Raw genomic sequence first — 20,780 nt, forward strand, 5'->3', positions numbered from 1 at the left:
GGCTCTGAGTCCCAGCCACCACGCTCCTCGTGTGGCACCAGCTCTGTCCCCTGGGAAAGGGGCACAGCATCACCTGCCTAGCTGTAAACACCAGCATGTACGCGTGACCACCCTGTAAGTCTGCGGTGCGCACGTCGTGTGTGAGGTAGGCAAACACACACGAGGATACATCACTGTATCCTTTCCGTTCCTACAACAGTAAGTGTTGAGCTGGAATTTTCAAATTAGTCGTGAACTGGTGAGCCTTCTACTTTAAAGACATTCTCACCCAGGCACCCAGCACGGAAGTCACCCCAGTTCTCATTACTCAGCCCAACCAGGGACCGTCTCAGGGCTCTCCTCAACTGCTCAGAAGGTCGAGAAGAGGTACCAGGGGAGGGAAGGTCAGCTCCTGCAGGGGCCGTCAGTGGTGAAGAGCAAAGTGAGGAAAGGCGACAGCCCCCTCTCCCCTCCAGTCTTTCTCCCGAGACCCTGGGACCAGCCTCCTTCGCCCACCCCCAAGTCCTCTGCTGATAAAGCGGCGTCAGTGCAGGGCTGGGGAGCTGCCCAAGGGCTGAACGCTGTGGCCGGCACTCAGCTGCTCACACAAGGCCTGGCCCTTCCAAGGGGGGAGCCCCACTTACCTCTTATCTGTCTGATTCCCGGCAACCCAGCCTCTTCTGGAAAAAGACTCCCGGAGAAAATGGAAATGACCTCCAAGATGTTACAACACTGTCGTAAGTTCCACTCTGTTTCTCTCGGAGTTTATTTAACCTCAGTCCTCTCAAAAGTTGAACAAGCCGACCGCAGCTAATTAGATGAATGGGGAATAGGGCGAGGACCGCAAGAGGCTGGCAACAGGAGGCCAGCAAGCGGGCGGGTGACACCAGGGGAGGTACAAGACCACAGAGCTGGACGAGCAGGTGGGCGGCGGGGGGGGGGGGGGGGGGGGGCCTGCCCACGTCTAGGCCTGGCTGCCGCACGGCAGTGGCGCCTCCAAAGGGCCGCGGAGGGGGGACTACTGACTTGGCCAATTCCCCCAGAAATGGCCCCTGCAAGAGCACTGGTCCTGGGCGGGCCTCCACCCGAGAGCACACGGTCCAGGCAGGCCCTGCGGGCCTCAGGGTGAGGCTGACATGCACTGGGCCCTTCCCTTAGGGGGAAAGCTGCTGCTTGGAGAAGATCTGGATAGAGCCCAGAGCTTTTCATCAGCACACCATTTCCCGCAAGGCGAGGGTAAACTCGGATGCTGGTTACATCCCAGTAGCTGGGGGAGCCCTGTGCCCAGTGAGGGCGCTGCGGGGACCCGTCCTCCAGGGCCCACACACCATACGGCCCACGTCTCCTCCTCGTGGGAAAAGGGAAAGGCTTTCTGTGGCAGCGTCAAGGTGACAGGAGAGCCGTTTCTCCGGGAAAGCTGCGGTGCCATCCTTTCAAAAGCAGGCGTGAACAGAGGGGAAGAGTCCAACGCCTCCGAACGGAAGGTGACCGTTCTGAGCACAGGGTTTCAGGATATTTCACATGCCTCGGAGGAAAACACCCAGCTTCCTCCGCTTGGGATGAGCCAGTTTACCTCCTTCACTCTCAGTGCTCTTACGCTCCAGAGGCTGGAGGACTTGCGACCGTGGCCCGCCCCGTCCTGGGAACGGGGGAACTCCCCCCGAGACGCCCCAGCTGGAGAGCAGCACCCTGGCTTCCCCCCCGATCTCTCCAGCCAGCAGCCTGAGCGACGACGCCACCGTCTCTCTCGTCACGGACACTGAGAGCGAAGTACGCGCACGGTCTGTGTTACTGACCGCGTAAGTCAGGAGAGGAACTCGCCACGAGCTACTGACAACGCACCGCCTGAGCCGGCAACCGGGAGGGAGGGAGGCCCCGCAACACCGCCAGGCCCCGGGCCCACCAGGGCACCCGGGCACGTGCTCTAAAACACAGACGACTTCTGTGAAGCCACACAGCTTGGCACGTTTTCCTCACAGAAACATGCTTGTTTGACTCAAGAGACCTCCTTAAGGAACATTCTGTAACATAAAACAACTACATTTTTAAGCACACACAACACAAATCATTATTTCGAGCCACCGAAGAAAAGCAACGAGACAGCTAAACTAGCCGCAGGTAAAATTCCTGCGGCGCATGTTCTGGGCGTCCCTTTCCTGGGAGCGCCTCTGCAGGTGTTCATCCGTAAGAACCCTTTCTTCTCTTCCTTGAAAGACCAATTATAATAAAGCAAGTGCTGTGTCTATATTCAAATTTCCCAATCTGTCGGGAAGAATTAACTTAGGAGTTTCCCAGGAAGGGTTTCATGACCTGCGGACTCTCAGGAACTATCTTGACCTGGGAAGGGGCAGACCGACGGGCACCGAGGTCCCCGAGGGAACAGCACGTGGCAGGCCCAGGCCGCGCAGGGTCAATGGCCCCAAACAGGCCCCTGACAGCCTCATGTTCTCCTGATGGTCCACTTACTTGCTTTAAATATTTAAAGATGAACAGGAAAGCAGCAAATGCATGCGGAAACCATCAGTCACTATCCATTCAAACCAACAGACCCGAATGGACGTCAGGAGTCCAACTTTCCTTCAGGAAGGCCTCAAAGGCACCTTCCCTCCTTCATTGGAGTGACGACTTTGGCACGTTCCAGGGGCGAAAATCGGCAGTGCACCCGACGAGGCAGGCGACCCCCTCCCAGGTAGAGTGCAGAGGCCCCGCCGTGACACTCTCTCAAGGTCCCCGAGGGTCCTGGCCCACGCCCATCACCCCCCTCGGCTGGCCAGCCAGCCAGGTCCACAGAGGAGGGTAAGGCCTAACCCGCATGCTCCTCCCAGCCCTCAACACCAGAGCTGGCAGGTGAAAGATGCCAGGAGGCAGAAATGGCGACACTCTACCCGAACCACCACGATACCATACACTCCTGTCAAGTAGAACACAGCCTGCGCCATTTTTCAAAATACAGCAAGTTTTACAATGGCTTACTTTGGTTGGACTATAACGTTTTCACTTGTATTTTGCATTTTTCTAAAAAGCTTTACAAGGAAAAAGTTTAAAAATGAAAAACAAAGGTAAATCTTTGACAGACGTGAAGCACATGCAATTAATTCTCTCTAGCTTCCCAGATCCGAACGTCCTACTGCTGTTTTCATAATGGTAATAAGTATAACCCAGGGTTGTACAGTCCATTTTCAAGTAATCAAATACTACAATCAACTTTATGGAAAACTAAACAAGCCGGAAAATAACATTAGAAAAACCAATATATTCTCCTGCCCTTCTCCTTAGATTTTAGACATTGTGAGGCACGATGATGAGGTCAAAGCTTCACAGCCACATGGAGATGGAGTGGGGAGAGATCAGTCAAGCTCTTGCAAAAGACAGTCGTGAATGGAAACCTGATACTGGCAGGAAGTTATGAAATTGAGACTATTATACCACTTTCCAAACTGATATTCTTCACTCATATTTTTAGGAAAGGTGAGTAATGTAACTTACACAAAAAAAGAAATCAAGGATCACTGTATGAAGCCATACGCACAGGAATCCTACTTTGTATAGAAGTGTGCAAGGAATTTCACTACAGACAGATGTCAGTGGCCAACTTCTAATTTATCTACTGAAGAAACCAGCACGGCTTCAGAGGAAATGAAGATGCCAGGACTCACAAGAAGGAGGCTGAGAACAGGGGCCTAGAGTCTTTAGGATGCTCTGCTCAAAACCCCCTCGCGGCCACCGTCCACCACATCAGCAGAGCTAGAGGACACAGCCCTGGAGGGTGCAAATGGCTCCACCTGCAAAAAGCCAAATCAAGGGAGAGCCCGCTCAAGGTGGGTGAGGGCAGCGCCTACTTCTATCACACAAGGGAGTTCTTCTAATCAGAAGCCTTCCTACCAGATCCAGGTGGCGTCAAACTGGAGGAAAAAAATTCCCCCACATGACTCTTTCAGAAAGTAGAGGAGGGAACACTTCCAAACTCACTTCATGTAATCAGAAAAACCCAAATGCCCAAACCTCACAAAGACATCACCAAAGAAAGAATTATAGACGAACACCCTTCATGAACTTAAACACATAAATGCTAAACGAAATAGCAAATTTAAACCCGTAATATGTAAGGGGAAAAAAAGGCTATACCATGAATTAAATGATGTAGTATAGTGGCATTTCAAGATTGGTTTAAAATCCTAAAATTAGCTTACTTCACATTTAAAGAATAAAAGAGAAAAACAGGATCATGTTGATGGATGCAGAAAAACCATTTAACAAAATTCAACAGATTGGGGAAGCATTCTCAGTGTGAGAAAGGACGCCTATTAAAGCCAACAAAGCCAGCAGTCACCCTGATATACTTGAAGCTTCCCCCTACGACTGGAACACGGGAAGGAGGTCCATTGTCATGACTTTTATTCAACGTCATATTGGAGGTTCTAGCCAGTGCAACAAAAGAAAAAAAATAAAAGGCTAAAAGATCATAAAGAAAGAAGCAAAGTGTGTTTACTCACAGACATCATGATTTTCTACAAAGAAAATCCTAAGGAAACTGCAAAAGAATTCCTGGAACTAAGAAGTGAATTTAGTAAGATGGCAGAATAAAATCAAGTGTTATGTACCAGCAGCAGTAGTTTAAAAGTTAAAAAAAAAAAAAAAAATTAAGCTGATTTAGAATACCATCAAAAACAAAGTATTTAGAAATCAGTTTTACAAAAGACACACCAAGATCTTTAAAGTGGTAACTACAAAACACTACTGAGAAAAATTAAATAGAAACTAAACAAATGCTGAGCTAAACCACAGTCATGAACTGGAAAATTCAATTTAAGATGCCAACCCTCCCAAAACTGACACACAGATTCAATGAACTCCAATCAAAATCCCCATAGGCATTTTTGGAGAAACTGACACCTTGATTCTAAAAGTAATATGAAAAATTGAGACCTAGAAACCAAGACAATCTTCCAAAAAAACACAAACAAACAAACAAACAAACAAAAATGGGTGGCGGGGGGTGGAGAGCTGGAAGACTCACATTAATTCAAGACTCATCACAAAGCTACATCATCAAGTCAGTGTAGCACTGGCACAGAACAGATGAAAAGATCAGCTGAACACAACGGTGTCCAGACATATATAACCCACACACGTATGGCCATGTGACTGATTTTTTGACAAAAGCACTGAGGCGATGCCATGGAGAAAGGAATTGTTTCCCCCACCCCAACAAATAATACTGAAACAACTAAATATCTGTGGAAAAATTGAGTACCTCACAACAAGGTAATTCAAGATGATGGAACATCCCCCAACAAATAATACTGAAACAACTAAATATCTGTGGAAAAAACTGAGTGCCTCACAACAAGGTAATTCAAGATGATGGAACACAGATCTAAACATAAAAAGCTAAAATCATAATGTTTTTCAAAGGATTTATAAGAGAATCTATTTGTGAAATTAGAGTAGGCAAATATTTCTTAAACACACAAAATATGCTGAACAGAAAGGAAAAAAAAAGTTGGTCTTCCTCAAAGTTAAAAACTTCTTTTTTTTTTTTTTTTTTTTTTTTAAAACGGCAAAGAGCTTTATTTTTTTTTTTTTTTATATAGCTACTTTTATTTTTATTTATTTATCTATTTATTTATTTTTGGCTGTGCTGGGTCTTCGGTTCGTGCGAGGGCTTTCTCCAGTTGCGGCAAGTGGGGGCCACTCTTCATCGCGGTGCGGGGACCGCTCTTCATCGCGGTGCGCGGGCCTCTCACCACCGCGGCCCCTCCCGCTGCGGAGCACAGGCTCCAGACGCACAGGCTCAGCAGCTGTGGCTCACGGGCCCAGCTGCTCCGCGGCATGTGGGACCCTCCCAGACCAGGGCTCGAACCCGCGTCCCCTGCACTAGCAGGCAGACTCTCAACCACTGCGCCACCAGGGAAGCCCAAGTTAAAAACTTCTATTCATTAAAAGACATTATTAGGAAAATAAAAACACAAGTCCCCAACTGTGAGAAAACGATCAATACATATATCTGATCACCAAATTATAACCCGAACTACCAACTGACCACAAAAACCAAGAAAACACCAACTAAAAATGGGCAAGAGACTTGCCTCACAATGAAAGCTTACTGAAAACGGTGTTCAAAACAAGTCATCAGGAAAGGGCAGGTCGCCACCACAATGAGAGAGGTAACACTTCATACCCACCAGAGCGGCTGTAACTTTAAAAACTACCACCACCAAGTGCGGTGAGAAGGCAGAATAACAGAAACTCCCATACGTTCCTGGTGGAAATGTAAAATGGTAAACTTTGGGGAACGTGTTGGCAATTTCTTACGAGGTTAAACATCCATTTGCCATGCAATCCAGCCATGTAATTCCACACCTAGGAATTTACTCAAGAGAAATGAAAACGTATGTCCATAAAGAGGCTTGAACAAGAATATTCATAGCAGTTTTGTTCACAGTAGCACAAACCTGGACAACTCAAATGTCCATCAACAGGAGAATGAATAAACTGTGGTATGTTCCTACAACAAACTACTACTCAGTAAAAAAGAATGAACTACTTACTGATACACAGAGCAACACGGGTGAACCTTGGAAACACTGCTGAACTGAATACAAAGGAAGTATGTGTTATAGGGCTCCATCTATAAAAAGCTCAAGAACAAGCAAAACTAACCCAACGTGACAGAGATCAGAACAGTGGATGCCAACGGGGAGGGGGTGACTGAAAGGGAGCACGAGGGAACTTTCTAGAGTGTTTTATATCTTGGTTTGGGCTGGTGGTCGTGTGGTCGTACACATCTGTGAAAACTCACTGAACTTTAGGGTTAAAATCTACGCATTTCATTATGCGATTTTCACCTCAGTTTTTTTAAATGAAAGAAACTGTCAGCTCTTGAGTATTCACACAGATAATTTTTATGCCGTTCTCTACTTCTGCAACATCTCTCCCCAAATTAACCGTATACAACAGACTGCTGGTTGCCCCCCGCCCGCCCCCTGCCAAATCCGCTCCACACAGAACCGCCGACTTCAGCCCACACATGCCAAGCTCCGTGCTTCCCACGTGGCGTGCCCAGCAAGGTAAGAGAAGACACGGATGCTGCTTCTGGAAACAGCGGGCATCCCCTCCTTTCTCCCTCCTCTCTCTGCTGCTTGCGAAGGGGTGTGGCAGCTCGCACCCCAGAGTCTGGCCTGCAGATGCGGAGAGGAAAGCTGAGGGCGCCGGACTCCAGTGACCATCCCGCCAGCAGACCCGGCGTCACTGCTCCTCCGCCGGTGCTTCTCCTCCAGAGAAACCGGCTGCATCTGATTAAGCTGTTACTTGGAGGAGCTTGTTTTTCGCAGATGAACCTAATCCGAACTTGATTCAGAAAGTACAGAGAGTAGAAGCAAAGCTAAGCCTCATCTTCACTCCGTTCTCAGTTCCTAATGGACATTTAAAGCATTTTAAGAGGGGTTTTTCCTCCTACTTTTTCTTCTCCAAATTCACTTGTTCTTTTTTTTTTTAAAAAAACCAAAAAAAAAAAAGAATTCAACACATAATTTCAACTGAACATACTAAAAGACAAAATGACATTTTCCCTACAAATTATTTGGTGCCTGTGATTTTCTGAACACTACAGCCAGATGGTTCTCATAGAAATCAAGAAGACTGTATTCATATAATTCAAAGGTTTGCTTATTTTTTGGTCTTAAAAAAGACTATTGATTGTAACGTGCAGCTCTACAGGAAAAATCTCGACCAAGGAGGCGAAAACTGATATTTATTACCGCCCTTGTGCTCATTATAGCCGTCTCTGACAGCGGTCCATTAAAATCAATTTTTATGTTTCTTATGTATTTTCTTTTTCTAACATCCTCGGCGCTGTGTTTATTAGCCAGTTAAGACAAATGCTGAGCAAAGGAGTGGGCGGTTTTTCCCCTCTTCTGTCAGAAATAACAAGAACTGCGATTTTAAAATACAACTGCTCCTCACAATCAATGAATGGAGGAAACTGAATCTTACGTTTCAGAACAAAACATTAAGGAGTGCTTTGAATTTTTTATGGTTTTATAATTAGAGAAAATAAATAGTGCAGATCGTTCAAGAAAGAGAGAAACGTGTTCCGTGAGAAATGGCAATACCCTAACTTCATGCTAACAAAGGGATTTCACACCCTTTCTCCTCCACTGCGCACACACCAACAGCCAGACACCATCTCCAAGAGGCCCAGTGGAGCTCCTGATTAAGCAATTCCAGGACTTTGGAATAAAAGTCCATTAATAAAAAAGTCCATTAACAAAAGTCCCATAAAAGTTCATCACCTGGCAGACTGATGAACAGTGAATGCTGGTCCTGGATTTAAAAATCAAGATTAAGGAAGCAGCTCCCTGTCACCAAACTTCCAAAGAGATTCCCACATCCCACCTGCTTAAGAGTCAAAGTGTTCAATACTCACAGTGCGTCAACACCTCTATAAATGTCTACATTAATACGTCCTGGGGCTCCTAATTACAGGTTATGTCCCTGTGGTTAATCGGAGGTGGAGGGTTCCTGGGCAACAAGCACAGATGCTGAAAACGAACAATCACGGCCCTACCATTTTTAGAGAGATGCTAACTTTTGTGATTGGTAGCGTGTGGCTACGTGTTACCCTGTGATCAATGGAGAACGAGCAATAATCGTATTCTCTCTGTTGCTTTGAACAAACCACGCAGTGGGTGTCACACAGGACTTGCACTCACTCAGTGTCTGGGATCTTCTGGCCGTGCAGCTTTATCCCGTGCAGACCCTGCTCACAGCCAGAGATCTCGATCTTTCCCAAAGGGCTGTCCATCATTTTGTATTTCATTTCACAGGTCTTGTCCATTCTCCCAGGTACCTAAGAGAAACAATTTTTAAAGTTAAGCATACGTGAAAGAGTTTGGTCACTTCTAAAGCACAACAGAAGCCCCAGTTATTTAAGACACAAAACATCTTCCAAAGTTTTTTCCCCATTTTTGGAATTTAACCATATAATGTGTCATTTTTATAGCATAGTCACTTTGAAGACAGAAGATTACCATAATTACCCAGAGCAGCCAACCAACAGTTCACTCTCCTTTCATCTCCTTAAATTACAATCTCCTGGTGGCTCAGTGGTTGAGAATCCGCCTGCCACTGCAGGGGACACAGGTTCGAGCCCGGATCGGGGAAGATCCCACATGCCCGCGGAGCAACTAAGCCCGTGTGCCACAACTACTGAGCCTGCGCTCTAGAGCCCACATGCCACAACTACTGAGCCCGTGTGCCACAACTACTGAAGCCCACGTGCCTAGAGTCCGTGCTCCGCAGCAAGAGAAGCTACCGCAATGAGAAGCCCGCTTGCCGCAACTAGAGAAAGCCTGCGCGCAGCAACGAAGACCCAATGCAGTCAAAAATAAATAATTAAAAAAAAATTTTTTTTAATTACCATCTCCTTATTCTTATTCATCTTTAACCAACGCATAGTCAAAGATGAAATAAGAGCTCCTTTTAAAAAGTACCTAAAACTATTTAAAATAAAACAATTACCAACATTTTCAGTAAAAACTGAAGACAAACCATGTGATATTTTGAATAAAGTACGTTTAAAACTAAAGCATTATGAAATGAATTACAGAAACGGAGGGAGATCCGACTCAGCAGCGGCCGCGGCGGGCCCGTGCTGGCGGGAGGCGCGGGAGGCGCCCGCGCGGCGGAATCCCGCTCTTACGGAAGCGCACGGCCCTTGCTGGCGTTCAAGCCAGCGTGCAAAAGCTATCCCTATCACGTACCCTCCACGCGAACAATTCTGAGAGAGGCTAATTTTGGTCAACCCAGCGAAAGTTTAGAAGAAAGAACAGATGTACTAAGGGCAGCGAGAAGCCAGTACCAAGGTTGAGGCAGACTGAATCCCTCTGCCTCGAGGGGAGGCCGGAAGAGAGGGCCGTGGGGAAGGCCACCTGGGCCGCCTCACGCGCCAGCGCTTCCCAGGGTTCCGCCCTCAGCCACAGCAGCCCCGGAACCGGAACCGGAACCAGAACCGGAGCCCCGCACGGCCTCCCTGCGAGCGCCGGACTGGAAGTCGGGCTGCCGCGTGGCTCTCCTGACCTCTGCGTCCTGGAAGCGCTTCATGTGAACTTGTCCAAAACCGTAAGCGCGCGTGGGCTCGCCCCCTGGGCAGCGCGTCGGTGAGCGGGCCACCACCCAGCCCCGCCCGAGCCCCACCGGACGGTGCTCCGCGGACCCCGCTGCCCCCGCACCGCGGCGCCTGTCCGCACACGCCCGCACACGCCCGCGCCGCACTACCATTTTCAGCTCTTCTCATTCATTCGCGCCCGTCCTCCCGGACTCCCTCACCAACCCTCACCTCCCCGAGGAAGGGCGCCCTCGGGCCCCCTCTACACCCGGGCTCTTCCCGCTCCAGCCACCCGCGCCGCGAACACCGCATCACTACTGACGACACGACGGCGCGACAGCAGCTCAGCGAACTGCAGCCCGCCGGCCAAACCTGGCCCAGCGCCTGCTTTGGCAAGGGAGGTACTCCTGGGATGCAGCCGTGCTCATTGTTTGCAGGCTGGCGGCTGCCTTCACGCTCCAGCGGCGAGGCCTGTCCTGCAGCCCCAAGTCCGTGGGCGCCCCTCACGTGCAGCGAGGGTTCCAGGATCCAGGCCTGGACCCCGGGGACTGTCCTCTCCCTGACTGTCCTGTCTGTCCCACTTGGCCTGGTGTCTGCTTTACTGTGAAACCTCAACACACCCCCATCGCCCTCGCCCCGCGGGTTCTCCTCCCTTCTCTGTGCCTTCCACCTGCTCCTAACAGCACACGCTGACTCCCTCCTCTACCTCCCAACAGCCCCAGGACAGAGGCACACACACGTCTATGCCCTGAAGGGTCAAGCACCATTCCCAAAACCCCATGGTGTGCAAGCATCACTCCCAAGATTCCATCCTAAACCCCTGGGCTCCAGAGCTGCCCTGTTCAACATCCCCCTTTCTGTGCACAGTGACAGAGGTCTGAATCGAATAGCTCTCCAGTTCCCGGTGAGTGGACACAGGATTTTGCTGGGAAACCTTCTCAGATGTTTGCCCGGCATCAGAGATGCTCTCTGACACCTCATGTTCCTTCCATGGCTCCCACTGCCTGAGGGATTAAAAACTGAAAGAGTCTTCCCACTCCCTCCACTCGGTCATGTGGAAACAGGGATCAGACCAGGCAGAGTGAGATCATGGCCTCTGACCCATGACCCGTCACCTTGAGAAAGCCACCTAAACTCTCTGAGACACAAGTGCTTTTACCTGTAGGATAAACGATACCTAAATCATAGGGCTGGCACAAGGGTTAGCGGGAATGTGTGTAAAGACCTGACATCCTCGAAGGATTTAGGATTACCATTATCCCTGCCACAACTGACATTCTAACCCAATATCCTTGGCCTTTGACCTTGTCACCCAGAGTGCACTGCTCTCCTCCCTAAATTCTTATCCAACAACTTCAAAATCCTAAACATTCTTCAAAAGCCAACTGCCACCCCTTCTCCCAACCCCCTGGGTGCGTCCCCTCGTTTCCTGAAGCCAAAATCAACTCCTGACCCGCACCCACTCACATCCGTGGACATTTTCCATCACCCTGAGCTGCTGGCAGGTGACCATGCTACCACGAGTCAGGGCAGGTGCATTATACACGTAAGGGCAGGTGCATTATACACGTAAAGGGTTTATCATACGTGTGTTGAACCAGATCATCAGCATGTCCACCATCCGGGCCAAGGGCCCAGCACAGCATTTCTCTGAACACAAAGTGTGTTCGGAGAAAGGGTTCTGCTGGCACGATGAGAAGCCTGGACGCACTATCCCCTCCTGGGTGACACCCTGCACGTTAGTGGGTTAAGAGCTCTGAGCAGTCTTGCAATAGAAATCAGCTTCGTTTCTTTACCGAGCACTAGCAAACGTGTTCACCGACCCGTGCCTCCTACCTAAGTCCCTGTTCAGAAGCTGAATGAGCAGGCCTCCGTCAAGCTGAAGGCTGTTTCTCAGCAGATCCAGGCTCAGGGCCCTGGCTCAGGCCTCAGATCCGGAGCCTGACAAGTCACGAGCCCATGGCAGGCAGGACTCCTGCTGGCAAGCCTCCAAAACTGATGCTGGCTAATTTAAGCACAAAAGCAATTTACTGAAAGACTGTTCCATAACTCCCAGAACTTCTGGGAAGGCTGGAGAAGCAGGCTCAGAAAACGGTAGGAACCAAGACTGGCCACAGTCCAACCACAGCCAACACCAAGCCTCAGGATACACCTGTGGGAACAACGAGGGGCTGCAGGCACGCAGCAGGCGCCGGGGCCACTGGTGCCCCGGGAAACAGGATGTTGCAGCCACCGTCAATTCCCTGCCGCCCGGGCTCCCTGTCACTTGTCCTTGGACTCAGGCCCAAGCAGGTGCCTAGAGCTCGCGTGGGCGCCAGGCCAGGGTGTACCTGTGCCGAGTGGCCGGGAAAAGGGACGGCCTCCAGGAGGGCTGTGTCCACGCCAGCCCCGCTCAAGCACACGGCCTGGCATCGCTGCAGAAATCAGACCGCACACAGCCGACCAGGAGAAGGGCGAATGTTAGATGTCCACTCCTCTTCCCAGGCCTCAATTTTCTCATCAATGAACTAAGAATAGTAACGTGACCCCGCCAGTCTCACTGGGCTGTTCTGAGGGGCCCAGCTGGAGAAGACAGGAAAAACGGTGAACGGGGCGGCGGGGCGGGGCCCTCCTGCAGCTTCGAAAGGACCTCTGTCCTCCTCAGCACACACCCAGCTCCCACCCTTACTCTGAGGAAAGGTGGGGAGACACATCCGGGTGTGCAGGGCAGGTCAGGGGTAGGGCAATGAAGGTGACCGGGGGCGCAGGGGCATGAGGATGTCCGCCACACGGGAGGACGAGCAGGTCTCCAGAGAGCTCAGGCCCCTCGCTTCTCCAGGAGAAGGGCCTGCACGTTACCAAGCCGTCCCAGGAGCCGGGCTCTGAGCGCAGCCTGGATTGGCCGAACTTTGGAGGCCACTGGCCCGGAATGCAGGAGAAGGGCAGCCAGCCAACCCCGGCAGAGCTGGAAGGGCTGCCTCTGGACCAAATAACGGCCACACACTCCAAATAACGGAAGGGCTGCCTCTGGACCAAGTAACGGCCACACACTCCAGCTCCTGCATCTCTGCACGGGACCAAGAGGACGCTGAAGCTCGGCCTGAAGCCGCCGTGCTGCCCCCGGTGCCCAGCACCAGCATGCACCGCCCGGCAGCACGGCACTGGCCCTGGACCCCCTGGGCTAATAAACTCATGCCCCGAGTGCAGGCTGCCTCCTCGTATTAAGCAGCAGCTCCGCTGGCCTCCACAGAACATGGTGAGTCAACCACAAATCATGCCAGGAACCAACAAAGAGCAATCGGTCCTTAACAGGAATAACTGGCAAGCTCAAAATCTGAGTTCTGAGCAAGTGGCACGTGTCACTTCCGGCCAAATCCACTCAGCTGGGCATTTAGTAATGTGAAGTCTGAGGAGGTGAGCTCCTTAGACTTCCTTATCAGTTAAACAGAATGGAAATCAAATCCCACTTCAATTTTCCTGAATGTGAGGATTCCCCGGAACTACCTCCCCTAAGACTCGGGCCCGGTACTCACAGCCCAGCTCCTTCTGGACTCGGCCTGGCTGAGCTCTACTTTCACCAGCGCCTCTGGGTTTTTAAGCCCATCAGCAGAACCACTGCTAGTCAAAGATAATGCACCATAACCCACCAACGGCTACTTTGCCAGAAAAAGAAAAGCTGCAATTTTTACATAATTTTATACCAACCCAGCCAGAAATGGCGTTTGAGACTCCACAGAAACCGGTGTACGACTTTCTTTCCTGTCGACAGTGAGGGCATTCAGCACAGAGCCCTTCCACGAGCAGAAGTAAAAACTAGCTGAATACTGCATCCTACTATGTAATGGATTACGTGTCCCCAGGACAGAAGCGCTGGGCCATTTGGCGTGGTGTGTGTGTTGACGAGAAGCCCAGGCTGGAACAGCAGGTGTGCTGCAGGTCCCGCAGAGCTGGCAGGCCTGGCGAGGAGGTGAGGGGATGCCTGCAGACAAGATGGGGGTGTCACAGACACCAGGAGGGACCCACGGGGGCTGAAACGGGGCAGCAAGAAGAGCGGGGCTTCCATAGCAGGTGAATGCATCAGGGAGCGAGAGCGTCTCAGCACAGGCTGGTGGGAGGTACCGTCTGGAAAGCAGCAATTCCAAACACACACGGGGCTGCCGTGCACGATGGCTGCACAAAGATGCTGACGGAATCCTGAGCCCTAGGAGTGTGACAGACCCGCCCGACACCCTCCCACAGTGACGTCCCCACCCTCCAGAGGCCAACCCACCACCAGGCTCCAAAGATGAACTCTCACCAGGAGTTTCATCAACTAACACCAGCCCAGAGAAGGCCATGACTGTGACCCGCAACAAGTGGGCCAAGAAGGCAACGAGGCCCAGTAAAGACACTTGCTCACTGTGGACTCTACAACGTTCACAGCCCCAGCCCAAGTACTAAGTCCAGGGCCAAGCAGGCTCCCGACAGCCTCACGGGACTCACAGGGGGACTGCTGCCGGGCGAGGAGGCTGGCTGCCACAGGGCAGCAGGGCCACACGCTGCAGGAGAGCAGCTAAAAAGGTTTGGAGAAAACAACATCTACACAGAGAGCTGAATTATAACAAGGGGCCGGCCACGAGAGAAGACGCACGTGGGAAGCAGGTTGAGGCAGACAGCCGGCAGCAGAGCCTGGGAGGCAGGGGACGAGGCCCAGGGGCTGCAGAAAGAAGTGCGGGGGAGACGCACAGCCTCCACGGGGTCAGTTTCGTGTCTGGCTTTGTCCCTGAGAAGCCCCAGAGCTTCAAACAAGGGGGAAATCCACCAGGTTTGCCTTTTCAAAGGCTCCCTCTGGCAGCTGCGTAAAGAATAGGTGGGAACAGAGGGTGGGAGTCGTGGAGGAGACCGTGGAAACAGTCCACCGAGGCATGAGGATGAGCTCAACCAGTGTGAGGCAGAAGGGAGACTAAATAATGAGCCATAAATAAATAATAATAAATAAATGTTTAATAAATACCCGAGTGCCCCTTATGCATGAGCCAGCAGGCTCAGGTGCTTGAAACTGTAACAAGACAACCGTGGTCTACTGGGGGAGGAAAATTACCCACAAAAAGCAAATCATGCTGAACAATCTTTGCAACTTTTCTCTAGGTCTAAAATTATTCCAAAGTAAAAGTTCATCTTAGAAAATCAATATAGATATGGTAGAATGATTTGAAATATTTACCTGCATCTTTCTACCTGCATTTTCTAAGTTTTCCACAGTAAACCTGAATCCCTTTCACAAGGATAAAAAACTGTATTAAAATTCAGTGTGATATAAAGTACAGGTGATGATAGCAAATGTTCTACATTTATCACTGTCTCAATCTCACACATGCAAAACAAAGGGCTGTTGATACTCTTCTGCATAAAATAAAAACTCGGAGGTATGAAATTTTTTTGACTTTTAAAAAAAGAAGGGGTCGAGTAAAACGAAGACACATGAAAGAAATCGCGTCTCCTTCTCTCCCATCCATCACAAGTCCTTGCAGCCCCCCAACAACCTGGGGCCCTCCCTTCCTGCCTGACCTGGTCTCTGACCAGGACCCCCAATTCACTCTATTTTTACTGCTCCTCAAACACACAGATGTTGCTCTTGCCTCAAGGCCTTTGCACCTGCCACTCACTCTTCTTGAAATGCCTCCCCTTCACGTTCTGGCACAGTGGCCTCTGTCACTTAACTCACAACCCTGCTCAAACATCACCGTCTCAGAGAAATCTTCCTAAAGCAGTCCATCTCCTCTATCCGTTCTTTCCCGTTCTTTCCTTTACAGCACTTATGGCACATGAGATCATACTAGATTTATTTTATTTGCTATGCGGCGCCTTCACTAGAATGTAAGCTCCAATACAGTAGCAAATGTTACGTGACAGCTCTGGCCAATGAGTAAGAAGAAGTCTGCCGAGAGATCTTGTTTTGATAAAAAAAAAAAAAAAAAATTCTTCTGTGGCTGGCACCATCTCCTCCCCTTTCCTCCTTCCCTGACACCGCAGATGTGACGCCTGGAGCTGTGGCAGCCATCTGGTGAACACGAGGCAAAGGCAAGAGACTGGAGAGCCCCTGGCCCTGACACCGTGAGCCACCACCACAGCAGTGTTGTCTGTTGCTAGACTTCTACTTGTGCAAGAAAAAGAAAGCCCTGCTTGTTTCAAGCCAGTGTTCTGAGGATTTCCTGTTTCCTTCAACTTGAGGTTGTCCTAACTGATTTTTGCTGTATGCTAGCACTCAGAATGCATCATAGGTGCTCAGTAAATACCTGCTGAATAAATGAGCTAATTATCCGAATCATTCAATTATACCTGATGTGAGTACTCAAAAGGAGAACTCCAGGATTAACGAGAGCCCACAGCTGGGGTCTGATGACCTGAGGCTTCCTGGAAGAGGTGCCTACACAAAAAGGCAAGGCGGAGTTTCCTGGGGGCAGGGTGAAGGAGAGGAGTGCCCTGGCAGGCAGGTCTGCACGTGCTAAGGCCCTGGCGCTAGAGGGGGCACAGGGCGTCTGTGAACTGAAGGAGGCAGCAGCCGCAGCAGGGAGAGGACCCACGTCTGAGAGGAGCCCGCTGTGGCAGCTTCCTGGAGCGCTGAGTGCCACTGAGGGGGCAGGAGCAGGAGGGCAAACGGTAGCACCGACGACCCCAAGAACATCACGGGCAGAGAAGGGGAGCGCTGGGTCTGGGACGCTGTAACCACACCCGTGAAGACAGGGTTATGATGTCTGCACAGGTTCTGGGGCTCAATAACAGAATCTGCTCCAGCTAACAGCATGCCGTGCTGGTTTCCAAGCCAGAAAGAGGAGGGAAAAGTTTTACAAGCCAACCATCCATTACTCCTAAACACCACGTTTACAGTTGCGTAAAATAGGGGCTGTCCTGGAACCAGCAATCCCGAAGCGGCCAACTGGAGGCCTCGGGAGCCCCGTCGGAGGACAGGGAGGAAGCCAACCGTCAAAAGCCCAACAAACCAGTTTCCAATGTGCCAAAGCCACATGTTTGGGAGCTTAGAACTAGCCCACGGGGTCCTGCGGAGGCTGCAACGAGCCAGCTCTTTGACTATTTCCCGAGAGCAGCAGGGAGCAAGCTTACACAGTGCGAGGCCGCGTTCCTTAGCAGAGTCCCCGAGCTGCAGGGACAACGGGGCCCACGGCTCTCTGGGGGACGGCACCACGGCCGCATCTAGGACACAGGTTAAACAGCCAGGCCCCCCACTGCCCACGCTCATGAAGCGCACACCCTGCACCCCCCCCGGCCTGGCAGGCCCAGCTCCCTGCATCATCACCGTGGCAGCCACCGAAAGCCGCGAAGTGGCAGACATTAATTGGTGGCAGGAAAAAAATCGATTTTTCATGGCTATTTGGAGACCTCTGCAAAAGTGAAGTGAATTCCGTTTCATCTCTCTTTTAACATGAATGGTGTTTAATGTTCTGAATTAAGCGGTTGGCGCCAGGGGCCGGGTTCCCACTGTATCAAAAGCAAGAAACCCAGAAACAAACTGTCTTCTTTCTCCTTTGCTTGTAGTTTTCCAGGCCGGACACGCCTGTCTAAAAACTGTCCTTCCAGAACCGTCTTCACAGTCCTGCTCCTTGCGCTTTTAACCATCTCTAGTATCGGTATCCTAGGCAATGAAAAATGACCAGAAAGAGGCTAAAAAAAGAAATCGCCTGCTTGCTTACAAGCAGTGTACAAGGTGCCCAGGCGTTTGCCCAGGAGTTTGCTACTGTTATCTCCCCAAGGTCAACGGCATGTGGCCCACAGCTGAGTTCAGGCCTCCCCCAGGGCGGCCCCATCTCGGGCATCTCCGTGTTGCCATCAGCCGTGTGTGTGAAGTGCAAGCTCGCTGGCACCATGAGCACTGATCAAGGAAAGGGGAGCAACCTATCTCCGGCTCCTCCTGACATCAACAAAGTCATCGTGAAATGAAAACTAGTTTTACAATCACCCTGCTGAACAGAGAATAAGAAAAAGGCATCAGGGAAGCACCTTTGTCCTCATTACTCAACATCAGCCCACCTAAGGATCAGGTGTGAGGGATTATTCTCATTAGGAAAAAAACATGTGTCAAACCCCTAGAAGAGAGAAAATACTTCATACCTATCACCTCTTAATAAACCTGGCCAAGGGAGGGTGGGAGAAGAAAGTGGATGGGATTGATCCCCGCCAGGTGTAAAAGTCAAGAAGGAAAATGCTGGGGAGAAGGCAAGGCCTGTGGCTGAGACCCAGCTCCCACTGCCACTAGGCCAGGGTCTCCCCAGTGGAATGTCACCAGGTCACATTCAACAAAGGGCAGCTATAAGTATGCCTCAGTTTATTATGCCCTAACAACCAAGAAAGGTTCAACTGGTTGAAATGATTTTGCCAAACAAAATACGGGCACTGCCATCTGGTATATCAAACTTAGAATGGATCCAAAAGTTGTGTAAAAACATCACTTCACGTCTACACAAAAACCTGCAGATGGATGTTTACGGGAGCTGTATTCACAATGGCTAAAACCTGGAAGCAATCAACATGTCCTTCACTAGGTGAATAGCTAAATAAACTGTGGCACATCCAGACAATGCAGTATTAATTCATTGCTAAAAAGAACTGAGATATCAAGTCATGAAAAGACATGGAAGAAACTTAAATGCATATTACTACGAGAAAGAAGCCAATCTGAAAAGGCTATGTATTCTTATGATTCCAATTATATGGAGACAGTAAAAAAAAAAAAAAAAAAAAAATCAGTGGTTACCAGGGTTGGGGGGAGGGAGGGATGAATAAGTAGAGCACAGAGGATTTTCAGGGTAATAAAACTATTCTGTAGGATATGGTGGTGGTGGATACATGACATTATACATTTGTCAAAACCCATGGAGAGTACACCACCAAGAGTGAACCCTGAAGTAAACAATGGACAAAGGTTTACCTCGTTCTGGTAGGGGATGTTGGCAGTGGGGAGGGGCACACGTGGTGGGGCAGGAGGTATATGGGAACTCTGTGCAACTCTGCTGTGAACCTAAAACTGCTGTTCTAACTTTGCTGTGAACCTAAAACTGCTCTAAAAAATAAAGTTCACTAATTAAAAAAAGAACCATTCCAAAGCTTTCTGTTACGGCCCTGACATGGAAGGGAAACGATTCTCCTTGTTTGCTGCTAAACTTCGGTGAACCCAGCTACATGCACACACATAAGGGAGAAGAAATTCTGCATTACAGTGTCACAACTAGGCTTCCAAGTTAAAAACTGCTTCTACAGGGATCCCATAAATACTGTGCTCTGCCCGTTCTGAGCTTACACACAGACTTCCAGGACATGGGATCTGTGAGCACCTTCCTGATTAACGACGCTCTGGTCCTGAAGAATACCCATCACAACAAGGGCAGGGGAGTCAGGGCCAAGGTGGAGAACGGCCACCGCAGCACCACACGCACGTGCGTCCTGTTAAAGCACTCAGCGTTCACCAGTCACCTAAACAACGCGCTCCGAGCAGCACATTATAAAACAGCCGTGAAAATGCCTGCCCATCAGAGCTGCCATGTTAGAGGGACATCTAAGGAAATTCTTTCACTGGTCTTTAAAACAACCATTTCTAGATAAAAACAGGCACTGTCTCCATTTAAAAACTATACTTAAAACTCAGTTTTCCTTTCCAAATTTTTCATTTTTGTTCATGTTGCCAAACTAAGGTATGAGCCATGCAGGAAGGTTTAACTGCTTTTCTATTCTGAAGCTCAAAGGCTGTTTTGAATCTGTGCAAACTACACAGGAATTAGGGAGCAGCCAGAATACAAGCCCGTATATGTCTGTGTGGGTAAAAGAAACAGATCCCACACAGAGAAAAGTGCATAAAACTTACATGTGTACAGTTTAACAAATCGCTCCAGAAATCTCTTGGAACTTCAAGCATTTTTGAAAAATATTTCCAGGTACAACACCAAGGTGATACCTACCGCTCCCATATCCATTCCAACAGTTTATAGCTAAAATATCTCTGGATCTTACCAAAGACTGGTGCATGACACCAGAACGTGCCAGAACACTCTACAGTAAAAGCCATAAAGGTCTTCTCTTAGAAGTTTCTTAGTAACTATCACACTTATTTCTTCAAAATAAGAAAAAAGCTTCCCTATTAACCACGGCGCTGCAGACCAGAGTCAAATCTACAAAGACTCTCCGTGAAACGAGACACCGGCGTCAAAGCATGCTCCGACCTGAGGGTGCGTGCTCGGGGTGCACGGTGGAGCCCACGCACACGGAAACCACAGGTGAAACGCTGTACACCGCCCTGGCTAATTCATTTCAAGGAAGAAAAGTTTTACACCAAACTGAGCACGAAACAGGAAAACCACAAGTTTGTTAATAGGTTTCCCACTTGCCGGGCTCCCAGGCCCCAGAAGCGCCAGTCACTGCCCGCTCTGCCCCCTGCCCTTTGGTGGAGGGGGATTTGGGTGAAAGACGGGAGAAGCCCCGCTCGCAGGCGCTGTTTGCGCAGCTTACGCCGCTTACCCCTCTTCCGGAAACGCACAGGGAACGTCTGAGTACTCGGTGAAGGAAGAACTGTTCTTTAACAGCAAATGTGCCACCAGCCGCAAGGCCAGATGCACCAACGATGACAGGAAGCAGGTTACAGAAACGTATGAAGCCCAGACCTCCAACAAGGAGGCCACAATCAGAGGCAGAATGAGAACTCTGCATCCTGAGCCATCGCAGCAGCACT

At 49.9% G+C, this 20,780-nt stretch overlaps 1 protein-coding gene across 1 annotated transcript in view; it reads right to left on the reverse strand.

Moving 5' to 3' along the window:
* The window catches only part of MGMT (O-6-methylguanine-DNA methyltransferase), a 283,867-nt gene that overhangs the window by 215,851 nt on the left and 47,236 nt on the right, over positions 1-20,780 (reverse strand). Inside the window, exon 2 of the mRNA XM_059899678.1 lies at positions 8,694-8,830. Within this exon, the coding sequence (XP_059755661.1) occupies positions 8,694-8,818 (125 nt within the window). The 5' untranslated portion in view covers positions 8,819-8,830. The remainder of the gene's footprint in view (positions 1-8,693; positions 8,831-20,780) is intronic.

The sequence above is a fragment of the Balaenoptera ricei genome, chromosome 16, assembly GCF_028023285.1.
Source record: "Balaenoptera ricei isolate mBalRic1 chromosome 16, mBalRic1.hap2, whole genome shotgun sequence".
NCBI classification, from domain to species: domain Eukaryota; kingdom Metazoa; phylum Chordata; class Mammalia; order Artiodactyla; family Balaenopteridae; genus Balaenoptera; species Balaenoptera ricei.